The sequence below is a fragment of the Leptonychotes weddellii genome, chromosome 10, assembly GCF_054177405.1.
Source record: "Leptonychotes weddellii isolate Sample4059 chromosome 10, ASM5417740v2, whole genome shotgun sequence".
Taxonomy (NCBI): Eukaryota; Metazoa; Chordata; class Mammalia; order Carnivora; family Phocidae; genus Leptonychotes; species Leptonychotes weddellii.
Window position 1 is genome coordinate 87927034 of NC_138378.1, and position 16345 is coordinate 87943378.

General features: G+C 37.0%; 2 protein-coding genes and 1 pseudogene across 4 annotated transcripts in view; 2 read left to right on the forward strand and 1 right to left on the reverse strand.

Annotated features, from left to right (window-relative positions):
• Positions 1 to 16345, forward strand: part of MRPL35 (mitochondrial ribosomal protein L35) — a 471157-nt gene that overhangs the window by 293109 nt on the left and 161703 nt on the right. The window lies entirely within an intron of this gene.
• The window catches only part of CHMP3 (charged multivesicular body protein 3), a 62441-nt gene that overhangs the window by 34009 nt on the left and 12087 nt on the right, over positions 1 to 16345 (reverse strand). For 2 of the 3 annotated variants that reach the window (XM_081796729.1, XM_081796728.1), the window contains exon 2: positions 4340 to 4400. The exons of the other annotated variant lie outside the window; for it this stretch is intronic. In XM_081796729.1, coding sequence (XP_081652855.1) covers positions 4340 to 4400 — 61 coding nt within the window. The remainder of the gene's footprint in view (positions 1 to 4339; positions 4401 to 16345) is intronic. 3 annotated transcript variants of the gene reach the window in all.
• LOC115937464 (small ribosomal subunit protein uS9 pseudogene) lies at positions 5856 to 6259 on the forward strand (annotated as a pseudogene).

Genomic DNA, 16345 nt, shown 5'->3' on the forward strand with positions numbered 1-16345 from the left:
GGGCGCCTGGGTGGCTCAGTCGTTAAGCATCTGCCTTCGGCTCAGGTCATGATCCCAGGGTCCTGGGATCGAGTCCCACATTGGGCTCCCTGCTCGGCAGGAAGCCTGCTTCTCCCTCTCCCACTCCCCCTGCTTGTGTTCCTGCTCTCGCTATCTCTCTCTCTGTCAAATAAATAAATAAAAATCTTAAAAAAAAAAAAAATCTTTATTTCACCTTCACCTTTGAATGCTATTTTCATTGGATATAGAATTCTAGGATAATATTGAGTTCTTTTCTTTCATCATATTAAAGATGTTTTGGTTTACCCTGCTTCTGAAAGAAATTTTTCATCATCCTTACCATTTTCTGTATTTAATGTGTCTTTTTTTCTCAGACTGTTTTCTCTCTTCTTAACTTTCAGTAATTTGAATATGATATGCCTTGGTATGCTTTTGTTTGTGTTATCCTCTTTGAAGCTCACTGAGTTCTTGGGTCCGTGGGTTTACAGTTTTCATCAGCTACTATTTCATGTGGTCTTTTCCAGACTCCTCTCCTTCAGAGAGACTCAAATGAATGAGATGATTTGATATTGTTCTGCAGGTCACTGATGCTGTATTCATATCCATTTTTTTCCCCTCTGTATTACAGTTTAGATAGTTTGTACTACTCAATTTCACTGACCTTATTTTTTATACTGTCTTATCTGCTTGTTAAACTCATTCAGTGAAGTGTTCATTTTATTTCATTTTATTTGGTTTATTTCATTTTATTTCTAAATTCTTTAAGTTTCATGTTATTCTTTTCTACATCCTCTATTTATCTCATTATGTTCACGTTTTCCTTTAACTTCTTCAACACATTGATAATAGCTGTTTAAATCCTGTCTGCTTATTCAATCATCTCTGTTTTTTCTGGGTCTAATTTATATTGCCTAATTCTTCTCCTGATTTTGGGTCAGACTTTCTTGCTTCTTTCTAGTTACTTTTCACTGGATGTTGGACACTCTGAATGTTCCATTTTTGAGTGTCTGAATTTTTAGGTCTTCCTTTTTTTTTTTTTTTTTTTACTTGCAGTGTATTTTATTTTTTTAAGTTCAATTTAGCCAACATATAGTACATCATTTGTTTTTGATGTAGTGTTCAATGATTCATCAGTTGCATGTAACACCCAGTGCTCATCAGATCACATGCCCTCCTTAATACCCATCACCCAGTTACCCCATCCCCCCACCACCCTCCCTTCTGCAACCCTCAATTTGTTTCCCAGAGTCTCTCATGGTTTGTCTCCCTCTCTGATTTCTTCCCATTCAGGTTTCCCTCCTTTCCCTCCCTCCTATTGTTCTCTGCCCTATTCCTTATATTCCACATATTAGTGAAACCATATGATAACTGTCTTTCCATGCTTGACTTATTTCACTTAGCATAATACCCTCCAGCTCCATCCATGTCAATGCAAATGGTAGGTATCCATCCTTTCTGATGGCTGAGTAATATTCCATTGTATATATGAACCACATCTTCTTTATCCATTCATCTGTTGAAGAACATCTCGGCTCCTTCCACAGTTTGGCTATTGTGGACACTGCTGTTATGAACATTGGGGCGCACATGCCCCTTCTTTTCACTATGTCTGTATCTTTGGGGTAAATACCCAGTAGTGCAATTGCTGGGTCATAGGGTAGCTCTATTTTCAACTTTTTGAGGAACTTCCATACTGTTTTCCAGAGTGGCTGTACCAGCTTGCATTCCCAACAACAGTGTAAGAGGGCTCCCTTTTCTCCACATCCTTGCCAACATTTGTTGTTCCCTGTCTTATTAATTTTGGCCATTATAACTGGTTTAAGGTGGTATCTCATTGTGGTTTTGATTTGCACTTCCCTGATGGCAAGTGATGTGGAGCATTTTTTCATGTGTCTGTTAGCTATTTGTATATCTTCTTTGAAGAAGTGTCTGTTCATGTCTTCTCCCCATTTCTTGACTGGAGTATTTGTTTTTTGGGTGTTGAGTTTGAGAAGTTCTTTATAGATCTTAGATATTAGTCCTTTATCTGTTATGTCATTTGCAACTACCTTCTCCCATTCCGTAGACTGTCTTTTAGTTTTGTTGACTGTTTCCTTTGCTGTGCAGATTTTTACCTTGATGAAGTCCCAAGAGTTCATTTTTGGTTTCCCTTGCCTTTAGAGACATGTCTTGCAAGAAGTTCCTGTGGCCAAGGTTGAAGAGGTTACTGCCTGTGTTTTCCTCTAGGATTTTGATGGATTCCTGTCTCACATTTAGGTCTTTATCCATTTTGAGTCTATCTTTGTGTATGGTGTGAGAGAATGGTCCAGTTTCATTCTTCTGCATGTGGCTGTCCAATTTTCCCAGCACCATTTGTTGAAGAGACTGTCTTTTTTCCACTGGACATTCTTTCCTGCTTTGTCGAAGATTCGTTGACCATAGAGTTGAGGGTCCATTTCTGGGCTCTCTGTTCTGTTCCATTGATCTATGTGTCTGTTTTGTGCCAGTACCATACTGTCTTGATGATCACTGCTTTCTAATTTAGCTTGAAATCGGGCAACGTGATGCCCCCAGCTTTGTTTTTCTTTTTCAACATTCCCCTGGTGATTCAGGGTCTTTTCTTGGGTCTTCCTTTTTTAAAGAGGGTCAGCTTTATTTTGACAGGCAGTTAAGCTGTCTGCAGATCAGTGTTCAAGAACTATTTTTAAGCTTTGTTGGTGAGGGTTTAGGCAGCCTAGGCCTACCTTAGCCTTAATAGTAAAGGCATGATCTTTCTGGGTTCTCTAATGTCCAAAATGTTCAACAATGTCTCTTTCCTGTGTCTGATCAGAACTCTACCATCTCTCAATTCTTTGTTAGCTCTAAGAATTGTTCAGTTTATAGTGTCCTGGTATTTGTTCTGTCCCCAGTAATCATTCTTTGCCTAACCTCTTGAAATCTCATTCTAAGTTTGCACAGCTTAGTATTCAGCTAAGAGTCAATGGTACACTATGTAGACATTTAGAGCTCTTTCTCTGGGTACTGCCCTTCTCTCTGTTGTTATGCCCCACAAATTCCAGTGACTATAGCCTTCCTGAACCCTGATCTCTGTCTCCTCAACACCATGCTCTGCTTAGAACCTCCTTCCATGTGCTATGATCCAGAAAGTTTCTCCAGGCTGAAAATCAGGACCATATTAAGACTCTGTTTCCCTCTTCCTTCAGTCAGTTGTCCAAGGTTTGAAAGCCAATGTTTCACAGATTTTGTCCAGTTTTTTATTTATGATGGGAGTGCAAGTACAAGTTCAAAAACATTATTCCATCATGGCTAGGAATAGAATTGCCCTCTCCAATTCCTTTCTTAAGGTAGTGATGCTGAAAAATCCTTATGGTATTAATTTTTCTCTGATCATTAAAGTGTTAAAAATCATAAAAGTTTTAAACATTACTATCTCTGTGCAAGTCACCTTAATTTTAAATTGTACTTCCTAATAATCAACTCTATTTAGAAATGTATTTTCTTCAATTTATAGCCATGCTAAGATAAACAGAGTCGTGAAAATGGAATTGCATTCCTTATGTACACTTAGTTTAATCTGAATTTCATAAAACATTTCTTCTAAGTAGGAAGAGGTTTCTTTAGTTCTTTTTTTTACAGTGGCTTACAACACAACTGATTCTTTTACAATTCTGATGGTCAGAAGTCTAAAATCAAGGTGTTGCAAGGGCTGTTTTTTAGAGTCTTCAGGAAGGAATCAATTTGTTGCCTTCTCTAGGTTCTAGAGGACAACTGCATTCCTTGACTCATGGCCTCTTCCTCCATCTTCAAAGGACATTTCCCTAACATCTGGTTCCATGGTCACATCTCCTTTTCTCTCACTTTTTCTCAACATATTATTTCCTTCTTGTAAAGACCCTTGTGATTACATTGGGCCCACCCAGACAACCTAGCATAGTCTCCCCACCTGAAGATCCCTAATTTAATCACATCTGCAAAGTCCCTTTTGCCACATAAGGTAACATATTCACAGATTCTTGAGATTAGAATGGGGACATCTTTGGAAGGCCACTATTCTGCCTATCACAGTATGTGAGCACCTGCTTTGTTTCCAACACTAACCTGATCTCTAGGAAATCAGAGATAAAAAAACATGGCCCCTCCCCCTTGCAGAGCTGAATTGCAAGCCAGAGGAAAGACTTAGTTCTTACAAAATGTAAAGCTTTTTCTTAAAATGATTAAAAAGCAAAATAATCAGGACAACTATAAATAATTAATGTAAGAATAAACTATGTCTTACAATGGGTAGATGCAGTTTATTTTTATGAACTAATATAAAATTATCAAGAGGGTAAGGAATAGGAGACATAAAATTATAATTTACCTCTTATTTGCCTGTCAACAACTCTCATTTCCTTTCTTATCTTCAATGACCATTCATTGACCTGGGAAAAATTTTAGAAAATAATTATAAGAAAAGCCAACACTCCTAATGCACCAAATGTTAAAGTATTTTGTATTAATTCTACATTTATTCCAGATAAAAAATAAATAAATCCATTTTCAAACAAAAGCTTTAAGGCCAAATTCTTTTTTTTTTCTTTTCATCTTTTTATTCACAGTACAGCAGTCCCAATCTATTTTAACTTTTTTTTTTTTTTAAAGATTTTATTTATTTATTTGAGAGAGAGAGAATGAGAGAGAGCACATGAGAGGGGAGGGCCAGAGGGAGAAGCAGACTCCCTGCCGAGCAGGGAGCCCAATGCGGGACTCGATCCAGGGACTCCAGGATCATGACCTGAGCCGAAGGCAGTCGCTTAACCAACTGAGCCACCCAGGCACCCAGTCCCAATCTATTTTAAAATTCTTATCTGAAGGCAGGCCATAAGAAGTACTTTATACAAGACCTCAGAGAGAGTTCAGGACCCTGCAGGTACGTAAACATTTTTCCAGAGGTGCACGGGCATAGTAGAAAATTATGTTTAAAAGCCAAAAATCAGGGCTCTTGGGTGGCTCAGTCGTTAAGTGTCTGCCTCCGGCTCAGGTCATGATCCCAGGGTCCTGAGATCGAGCCCTGCATCGGGCTCCCTGTTCTGTGGGAAGCCTGCTTCTCCCTCTCCCACTCCCTCTGCTTGTGTTCCCTCTCTCCCTGTGTCTCTGTCAAATAAACAAATAAAATCTTTAAAAAAGTAAATAAATAAAAGTTGAAAATCTTGGGGCGCCTGGGTGGCTCAGATGGTTAAGCGTCTGCCTTCGGCTTGGTCATGATCTCAGGGTTCTGGAATGAAGCCCTGCGTCAGGCTCCCTGCTCAGCGGAAAGCCTGCTTCTCCTTCTCCCTCTACTGCTCCCCCTGCTTGTACTCTCTCACTCTCTCTGTCGAATAAATAAAATCTTTAAAAAAAAAAAAAAAGTTGAAAATCTTTTGAAACCTATTTCAAAACCTATTCTGCCTGTGTCAAGAGTTCACCTTTTCCTTCCCCTTTTTACACAATAATGCTTTTTCATTTTACAAGGGACTGAAATTCTTCTGACCTATGTCTATTACCATGATATATTTCCCTCAGAGGCAAAAACCCCTAAAGCACTAAACATAGGGCCAAATGGAAATACCAGTGTAGGTGTTGAGAAAGCACTGAACTACTCTAATGACTATCAAATTCGTATGCAACTAAAGTGTTTTCTAATTCTTCAGTTTCAAAAGAAATTGAAGGAAAATCTGAGTTGTCAGCTGATAATCATTAAAACTAAATTTACATTAAATAACTATATGCTCTTTGCCATATGACACAGAATTACAAAGAACTGAGTGACAATGACATAATAAAACTTCCATTACCTTCTATTTATTTATATTAATGTTTCTCAGCACTGGAGTCTAATAAAACATAAAACAGGGCTTTCTTCCAGTTGTAGCACCTTGTGATGAGGGTCTCTTGTGTGTGCCCACAGCCATGCAGTCCACAGACTCTGCAGTTGGTGCAGGTCTTTGGAGGCAGGAAGATGGTCACAGCTGTGGCACACTGCAAATGGGGCAACAGCCTCATGAGGTGAATGGGTGATCCCTGGAGATGATCCAACTATGCATGCTGCAATACAAGCTACTGAAACCTGTTCTGCTTCTGGGCAAGGAGTGATTAGCTGGCACGGAACCCTCAGTCTGTATGAAGGGTGGTGATCATAAGGCACAGATTCACACATTCAGTCTACCTCCAAGCCATGGTGGCCTGTTACCAGAAATAGGTGGTTAGGCTTCCAAGAAGATTAAAGACATCTTCATCTGGTATGACTAGACGATGCTGGTAGCTGACTCCCATCACTGCAAATCCCAAAAGTTTGCCTGTGATCACTACCAGAAATCCAACCAATAAGCCCATCCTGAGGATCAGGATTCACCTTTATAAGAAACAATGATTGCGGGATTTAAAATTAAAAATAATAAAACAGGAATAGAATTGATGCTGAACCTTGTAGAATTCATCCATGGGCACATGAACTAAATAGCATTAAAAAATCTATACAACTGGGACACCTGGGTAGCTCAGTAGGTTAAGCATCTGCCTTTGGCTCAGGTCACGATCCCAGGGTCCTAGGATCAAGTCCCACATCGGGCTCCATGCTCAGTGAGGAGTCTGCTTCTTCCTCTGCTTGACACTCACCCCGCTTGTGCATGTGCACGCACTCTCTCTCTCTGACAGATAAATAAAATCTTAAAAAAAAACTATATAATTAAGAGAAAGTATACTTCCAATAAATTTCACTTCTTAATGATTTCATTAAAATCCTTATTTAACAAAACCTATAAAAAACTTATTTTGCAACAGCTGTAATAACTCCAACCAGAAGAAATATTAAGGTACTTAAAATCATATGGATATACAATTTTAAAAATTTTAACATTAGATTTATATATTTTAATGTAAAATTCACATAACATAAAAATAGCCATTTTGAAATATACAATTCAATGGCATTTAATGCCTTCACAATGTTGTGCAATCGTCAACTCTCTTTAGTCTCAAAATCTTACTAACATGTCAGAAGAACACACTATACTCTTTAAATAATCTCTCCTGATTTCCCCTCCCCATTCCCTGGCAACCACTAATTTATCTCTTTTGATCTGCTTATTTTTACTATTTCATATAAAAGGGATCATACAATATGTGGTCTTTTGTGTTTATTTAGTATAGTGTTTTGGGGGTTCATCCATGTTGTAGCATATATCAATACGTCAGTCCTTTTCGTGGCTGAATAATATTTGTTGTATGCATACAACACAACTTGTTCATTCATACATCCTTTGATGGACTTCTGGGTTGTTTCCATCTTTCAATTACTGTGAATAGTGCTGCTATAAACATTTGTATACAAGAATTTATTTGAATTCCTATTTTTAATTCTTTGGAATATGTATCTAGTAGGAGTAGAACTGCTGGGTCATATGACAATTCTGTTTATCTTTTCAAGGAACTCCAGAACTATTTTACAAAGAAGTCTCACCATTTTACATTCCCTCCAGGAATGTTCAAGGGTTCTTATTTCTCCACATCTTTGCCAATACTTGTTATCCTCCAATTTTTTAATAATTGTTAATCTGTTGGACCAACTGAAGCAGTATTTCATTATGGTTTTGATTTGCATTTCCTTAAAGACCAATAAAGTTAAATATCTTTTCATGTGCTTGTTGGCCACTGGAAAATAATTTTTGGAGAAATGTCTATTCATGTCTATTTTTAATTGTCTTTTTGTTGCTGGCTGTATGAGTTCTTTATACATTCTGATAGTAGAACCTTATTAGATACATCATTTACAAATAAATCCTCTGATTCTATGTTATCTTTTCACTTTCTTGATCACGTTCTTGATGCACAAAAGCTTTAATTTTGATAATTTTCCATTTGCCTATTTTTTCTTTTGGTGCTTGTGCTTCTGGTGTCATAGTTAAGAATCCATTGCCAGATAGGAGGTCATGAAGATTTACCCCTATGTTTTTATCCGAGAGTTTTATGGTTTAATAAGAGTTTTAATTTCTGTACATGGAATGATGTAGGGGTCCAGCTTCACTCCTCTACATGTGAATACCCACTTGTCCCAGCACTATTTGTTGAAAAGACTATCCTTCCACTATTAAATGATCTTAGCACCCTTGCAGAAAATCAACTGGCCATACATATATGGGTTTACTTCTGAACACAATTCTATTCCACTGGTCTATATATCCTTACGCCAATACCACACTGTTAACATTACCATAGCTTCACAGTAACTTTTGAAATCAGGAACTGTGAGTCCTCCAAATTTGTTTTTCTTTTTCAGGATTGTTTTGGCTATTCAGGGCCAGTTGTATTCCATATGAATTTGAAGGTCAACTACTTCTTTTGGAATTTTGATAGGCATTGTACCGAATCTGCAGACTGCTTTGGGTGGTACTGCCATCATAACAGCATTAAGTTTCACAATCCATGAATTTGAAATTTCTTCCAGCAATATTTTGTAATTTTCAGTGTACAAGTGATTTGCTTCCTTGGTTAAATTCTTTCCTCAGTATTTTGTTCTTTTAGATACCTTTGTAAATGATTTTCTTAATTTCCCTTTTAGATTTTTCATTGCAGGTATAAAAAACACAACTAATTATTTTATGCTTGTCTTAAAACCTGTCAATTTGCTGAATTCATTTAGAAGTATTTTGCACATGAGGATTCTTTGTGGAGTTTTCTATATATGGAATCATGCCATCTGCAAAGAGACAGTTTTACTTTTTCCTTTTCAATGTGGGTATCTTTTATTTCTTTTTCTTGCCCAAGTGCTCTGGCTAGAACTTCTAGCACAATGTTGAATAGCAGTGGCAAAAGCAGGTATCTTTGTCTTGTTCCTGATCTTAGAAAAAAAGCCTTAGTCTTTCACAATTTATTATAAAACTAGCTGTAGTTTTTCATTAAATGCCCTTTATCATGTTAAGAAAGTTCCCTTCTATCCCTAGTTTGCTGAGTGTTCTAATCACAAAAGGTATGTACATATTTTGTTCCAAGTATAATAGGATGATTATTAAATTATTTAAAGCATAAAAGTGCTACATTAGGAGAAAGCCATATGGTGAAAATAGAATGGAAGTAAATGGCATTTCTCCTTTCAAGAAGAAAGAGAATAATTAAAAATGTCTGACTATAAATAAGAATGTGTGCATGTATGTTTTAAATGAATACTGATGGGGATCAAATTGCTGTGATACTTTTAAAAGAGTGATGTAACCATTTTACAATATTTACATTATGTCAAAAATTACATCCTGTGCAATTGTACTTAAAATTATGATAAAAAATATTAAATGTTGATTTATAACTGTTCAAAAGGGTACACGAGTAGTCAAAATTATTTCAGGAGATATATGAAAAAATTTGAAGACACTGTTATAATCTAACCAGAACTTTCAGAACCAGCAGGAAAGGAAATTCAAGACTCATACAATTCAAATATTTACTGAGCATCTGCTCAATGTGCTAGTGATGCAGCAGGAAACAAAGACTCCACCTTATGAACTTACATTCTAATGAAACAAAGTAAGTAAATAAACAAGTAAATACTCTGTCACAAAATGAGTGCTAGGGAGAAAATGAAGCAAGGAAAATAGGATGAGGGCAGGCGGTGGGGGGGGGAGGTTTGCTATTTCATACAGGGTTGTGGAAGAAAGCTTAACTGCTAAGGTGACTTTTGAGCAGACTTCAAAAAGTCTGCAAGGTGGGGCACCTGGGTGGCTCAGTCGTTAAGCGTCTGCTTTCGGCTCAGGTCATGATCCCAGGGTCCTGGGATCAAGCCCCACATCGGGCTCCCTGCTTGGCGGGAAGCCTGCTTCTCCCTCTCCCACTCCCCCTGCTTGTGTTCCCTCTCTCGTTGTGTCTCTGTCAAATAAATAAATAAAATCTTCAAAAAACAAAATAGACAAAAAGTCTGCAAGGGAACCATGTGACTATCCACTACGGTGGGTGGTGGCAGGGAAGAGGGGACTGTAACATTTTAATCAGAGTGAAAACAAACACCACTAAGGGACCTAAACAAAGAGTGTCCTTCCCTATATACAGACCAAAGGGGTGCACAAATGGGGTACAAAAACGAATTTGGTTAAATAATTTCTGTTTGAACTAGCAACATTGATGGGTAAAGCTATTTGATTCAGGTTTATAGAAAAAATACTGGATGACTCAGTCAGTTAAGCATCTGACTCTTGATTTCAGCTCAGGTCATGATCTCAGGGTTGTAAGACTCAGCCCAATTGTCAATACAAGTGTTGCTTCCAGTTTAGAGCTCCAGTAGCATCTGCTTCAGGTACGCAGTGTTTTGCTTGTATGGGCCTCCTGACATGGTCACTTGCTTCTTCAAAGACATCAAGGGACATAATCTTCTTAAAGGACAGATGTAACACACCTATGTAATGTAATCGTGTGAGTGACATCCTATCACTTGCCATAATCCATTGGTTAAAAATGGGTCACAGGTCTTGCTCACACTCAAGTAATGGCATGAATTCCAAGACAGAGATTGTGGGGATCATCCCAGTCTGTCCACAAGGAATTATCCTTTTATGTAATGCTTATAGTGATGGGCTGTATCTGCTTGAGCCACACGATGAGAGAAAAATTGCTAAAGGTGAGCCTCATTGAGAAGCGAGATGTTTCTTACACTCACTTTGTGCCAAACTGTCATCCAAAGTGGCAGTACTGTTCTGTGTTTATACCAACAATGAATGAGAGCTCTTGTGCTCCACATCACCAGTAATTGGTATTGTCAATACCAATTGACTGAGACTGAGCCCTGTGTCCAGCTCCACACTGAGCATGGAACCTGTTTAATATTCTCTCTCTCCCTCTCCCGCTCCCCCTCCCCCAACGTGCACTCTCTCTAAAAGAAAGCAAAAAAAGAAAAAATATTTATCATCTTTTATATCATACCAATGAGTCTTATAAGGCAACAAGTTACTCCTAATCCTGTTTATAATAAAGCTAAAAATAAATTTTAGATTTTTATTCTCATGGGTCAAAATACTGATTAGCTCCTATTATTTTTAATGCTTTCAACTGCTAATCCCTGAGGATAGCCAATCAGCTGGAAGCAATGCACCCATGAGGAGTACAAACCTGTAGCAGTCACTAGAATTCCAGGAACCACATGTAAGATAAGTTTCACAATTCAAATTCAAACCTTAAAGCGAGGCAGAATGAAACAGTGCAGTGATTTTTAAACTTGTTTTTAGTGACAGAATCTTTCAAATAAATCTAACATGGAACTCCACAAATACAAGGAGTATTATGCCAACACACACGTAGAATCAGATTGAAAATTTTTACTATTATAAAGTAAATAAATGATAATAGCTAATCTGTCTTGATGAAAGGTAAAATTTTAAATGAGTTGTTACAGTGTTATACCCACCTTAGCATCCAATTTATTTCCATATTTTGTTTACATGTCCAGTATTGAGAAAATTGTAGTTCAAAAAGATAAAAAGCTATCTATTTATTATTACAGCTATTTAACAGTTTGTCTTTCAACTTAAGGTTATCCATTGTTTAAATAAATCCAGAAGCTCGAAATAAAAGTCATTAAAAACTGGTTGTTTCAGGGCACCTACGTGGCATAGTTGGTTAAACATCTGACTCTTGGTTTCTGCTCAGGTCGTGATCTTAGGGTCATGAGATCAAGCCCCACGATGGATTCTAAGCTCAGCGCAAAGTCCGCCTGCGTTTCTCTCTCCTTTTCCCTCTGCCCTTCCCCCCAACATGTGTGCACACTCTTTCTCTCTAAAATAAATAAATCTTTTTTTAAAAAACCTGGTTGTTTCAGAGTTTCTCATCACAGTGCTTAACTGCTCATATTCCCTTTTTTTTTTAATTTTTAAAAGATTTTATTTATTTATTTGACACAGAGAGAGCACAGCAGGGGGAGCAGCAGGCAGAGGGAGAGGGAGAAGCAGGTGGCTCCCCACTGAGCAGAGAGTCCGACAACATGAGGCTCAATCCCAGGACCCTGGGATCATGACCCGAGCCGAAAGCAGACACTTAACCAACTGAGCCGCCCAGGCGCCCCAACTGCTCATATTTCTTAAGAGATGAGTACGCAATCTAATACCTTAGATGGCAATGGTGAAATGATTTTTGTAAAAATGCATTGTTGCACTGTTTGTAGTAGCAAAAGACTACAAAATAACCTGGCATATATCAATAGAACACTAAACAAATAAGAGAATTTCCATAAAACTGACATTATACTCTAACTAAAAAGAAAAAAGCAATGCAGTGAGGACTACCCATGGAATTAATTCCCAAAATATAAATGAAAATGGCAATGTAAAGGACATTTACAGTATGACATATATGTTAGAGAAAGAAGGATAGAGAGGAGAAAGAGAAGGAAGGAACAGAGAGGAAAGGAAAAGAAAGGTGGAAAAAGGGAAAGACAGAGATATTTATATGTTCATATGTTCTAGAATATCAATGGGAGAACCCATAAGAAATTAGGCTGCTTTCAAGGATGGAAATTGAATAATTCGTGAACAAGAGTGAAAGATTTAGTTTTTAGTATACATAAAGATACACTTTGCTGCCTTTTGAATTTTATAATATACGAAAATATAATCTATTTCAAGAAATATTTTTTAAAAAGACATAAGATAAAAAAGAATAAGGAAAAATATCGGGTTCTGGATTGGAAGAATACTGTTAAAATGACCATACTACCCAAAGTAATCTACAAATTCAATGCAATCCCTATCAAAATACCAACATCCATTTTTCACAGAACAAGAACTAATACTAAAATTTGTATGCAACCACAAAAGACCCTGAATAGCCAAAGCAAACTCAAGAAAGAAGAAAGCTCAAGGTATCATAATCCCATATTTAAAAATATACCACAAAGCTATAGTAACAAAACAATATGGCACTGGTAGAAAAATAGACACATAGATCAGTGGAACAGAAGTGAGAGGTCAAAAATAAACCCAAGCATATATGGTCAGTTAATCTTGACAAAGGAGGTAAGAATATACAATGCAGAAAAGACAATCTCTTCAATAAATGTTGCTGGGAAAACTGGACAGTTACATGCCAAAGAATGAAACTGGACTACTTCTTTACACCATACACAAAAATAAACCCAAAATGGATTAAAGACCTAAATGTGAGACCTGAAACCATGGAACTCCTAAAAGAAAATTTTAGGCAGTAGTCTCTTGGACACCAACTACAGCAACATTTTTCTCAGGCAAGGGAAACAAAAGCAAAAATAAATAATTAGGATGATATTGAACTAGAAACCTTTTGCACAATGAAGAAAACCATCAGTAAGTTGGAAAGGCAACCAACTGAGTGGGAGAAAATATTTGCAAATGATATATCCAATAAGGGTTAATATTCAAAATATATAAGGAACTCCTATAACTCAACACCAGATACACAAATAATCTGATTAACAAATGGGCAGGAGATTTAAATAGAATTTTTCCAAAGAAGACATACAGATGGCCAAAAAACCCATGAAAAGATGCTCAATATGACTAATCATTAGGGAAACGCAAATCGAAACCACGATGAGATATTATCTCACACTAGTCAGAATGGATTACATCAAAAAGACAAGAAACAAGTATTGGAGAGGATGTGGAGAAAAGGAAGTCCTCAAGCATTCTGGTGGGAATGTAAACTGGTGCAACTGCTATGGAAAACAGTGTGGAGGTTCCTCAAAAAATTAAAAATAGATCTACCATACAACCCAGTAATTCTACTTCTGGGTATTTACACAAAGGAAATGAAAACCCTAATTCAGAAAGATATATACACCCCATGTTTATTGCAGCATTCTTTACAATAGTGAAGATACAGAAGCAACCTAAGTGTCCATCTATAAATAAATGAATAAAGATTACACACACACACACACACACAAACACACACAGAATATTACTCAGCTGTAAAGAGGAATGAAATCTTGTCATTCGTGACAACATGGATAGACCTAGAGAGTATTCTGCTAAATGAAATAAGCTGAAGAAAAACAAGTATCACATGATTTCACTTATATATGGGATCAAAAAAACAGAACAAATAACAAAAGAGAGAGAAACAGACTCATAAATATAGAGTACTGGTAGTTGCCAAAGGGAAGAGGAGTGGGTGGATGGGCAAAATGGGTGAAGGGGATTAAGAGGTACAAACTTCCAATTATAAAATAAATAAGTCATGGGAATGAAAAGTTCAACAGAGAATTCAGTCAATAATATTGTAAAACATTTATCATGGATATTCATAATGTTGTATATGATCACTGGATCTCTATGTTGTATACCTAAAACTAATTTAATATTGTATATCAACTATATTTCAGTTAAAATTTTAAAATGTAAGACTTACGGATTTTTTTAAAAACCCAGTTTATAAATGCTTTAAATCATTTTTGTTTGGAAGAAATACTTTAAAATTCTATCTCATAATATTAGGAAGACTCACTGAATCTCTTTTTTAAAAAATTGTTTTAGGGGCGTCTGGGTGGCTCAGCTGGTTAAGTGACTGCCTTCGGCTCGGGTCATGATCCTGGAGTCCCGGGATCGAGCCCCGCATCAGGCTCCCTGCTCAGCAGGGAGTCTGCTTCTCCCTCTGACCCTCCTCCCTCTCATGTTCTATCTCATTCTCTCTCTCAAATAAATAAATAAAATCTTTAAAAAAAATTGTTTTAGATACCACACTCCCTTCTGTTATACAATCACCCAAAACTTCAAAATAGTTAAACCCAAATTTTCAGTTTCATAACTGACATTTAATCAGCTTCTTCTAAAATAAAAAGTTGAAAAAAGTAAAATGCATGACAAATGATAACTGAAGATTAAAGTCAATCTGTCTTCATTACAGGGAAAAATAACAGTTGATGGATTACCTACACTTATTTCCAAACCAGAGCAAAATAAAGTCACAAGTTTTTTGACTTAGTGAAAAACAGATTTTCATCTCTAAAAAAGACCTCAGTGTTGGGGCACCTGGGTGTCTCAGTCGTTAAGCGTCTGCCTTCGGCTCAGGTCATGATCCCAGGGTGCTGGGATCGAGCCCCACATCAGGCTCCCTGCTCAGCTGGAAGCCTGCTTCTCTCCCTCTCCCTCTGTCTCTGCTTGTGTTCCCTCTCTCGCTGTCTCTCTCTGTGTCAAATAAATAAATAAAATATATATAACAAAAAAAGAAAAGACCTCAATGTCATAAGGACCAATATATAGGGTAGCAATAGGAAAACAATACCAAGAAAGAAAATTGCGCAAATGACTGCAAAATGGAGAAAGATATAATATACACTTGTTGAAAAAATAAAAAACTTAAAGACACTTAAGAAACAGGTCTAGGGTGCTTTTGGGTGACTCAGTCAGTTAAGTGTCCAACTCTTGATTTTGGATAAGCTCATGATCTCAGGGTCATGAGATTGAGCCCCACATCAGGCTCTACACTGAGCATGGAGCCTGCTTAAGATTCTCTTTCCCTCTCTCTCTGCCCTCTCCCCTTGCTAGTGCATGCTCTCTATAAATAAATAAATAAATAAATAAATAAATAAATAAAATTTTTAGAAAATAAATAGGTCTAATTTAATGAGGGAAATTTTCAAAAAGAATTTGAGAATTCCATCTCTGCCTAGATATAGAAAGCTGGGAAGACTCAATAAGACAAGCTGGAAGAACTAAAAAATAACTTCTCCTAAACCTGTCAAAAACCGGTCACAAAGCAACAAAGTAGAATGAAATAAAAACAAAGACTCACTTCCAAGAAGAGAGGGAACAACGAACGTAAATTATCTGTGGCCCTACATGGGATGGCAGGCACCTTGGAAGCAATTAAGGAAAATTCAGTTAAAATTTTTAATAAATTGATGAAGTCCGAGTATGGACAGCACAGAACCTCAGAAGCCACGGGCACAATGGGAGTTCACATCCACTTTCAGTCTTAACTGAAAATGGTAGAAAAAATTTTAAACACATACAAAGAATGTCTTCATTGGCATATCAAACACAGCTGAGGAAAGAATCAACAAACCTGAAGTCAATAAAGGCTACCCAAACTAAAAAATAAAGAATAAAATAAAACAATGTATGCAAGAGCTATAAGTGATAACAAATGGTCTAACATATGTGTAATTGGTACTCCAGCAGGAGATGAGAGAGAAAACAGAAGTACTTATGGAGAGAATGGCTGAAAAATTTCCAAAAATAATGAAACATATCAAACCACAGATCCAAGAAGGTTAAGAGAATCCACAGCAAGGAAAATATAAAAAACAAACAGAATGTAACACAACACCACACACCTAAACACATTATATTTTAAATGCTGAAAATCAGGGGTGCCTGAGTGGCTCAGTCGGTTAAGC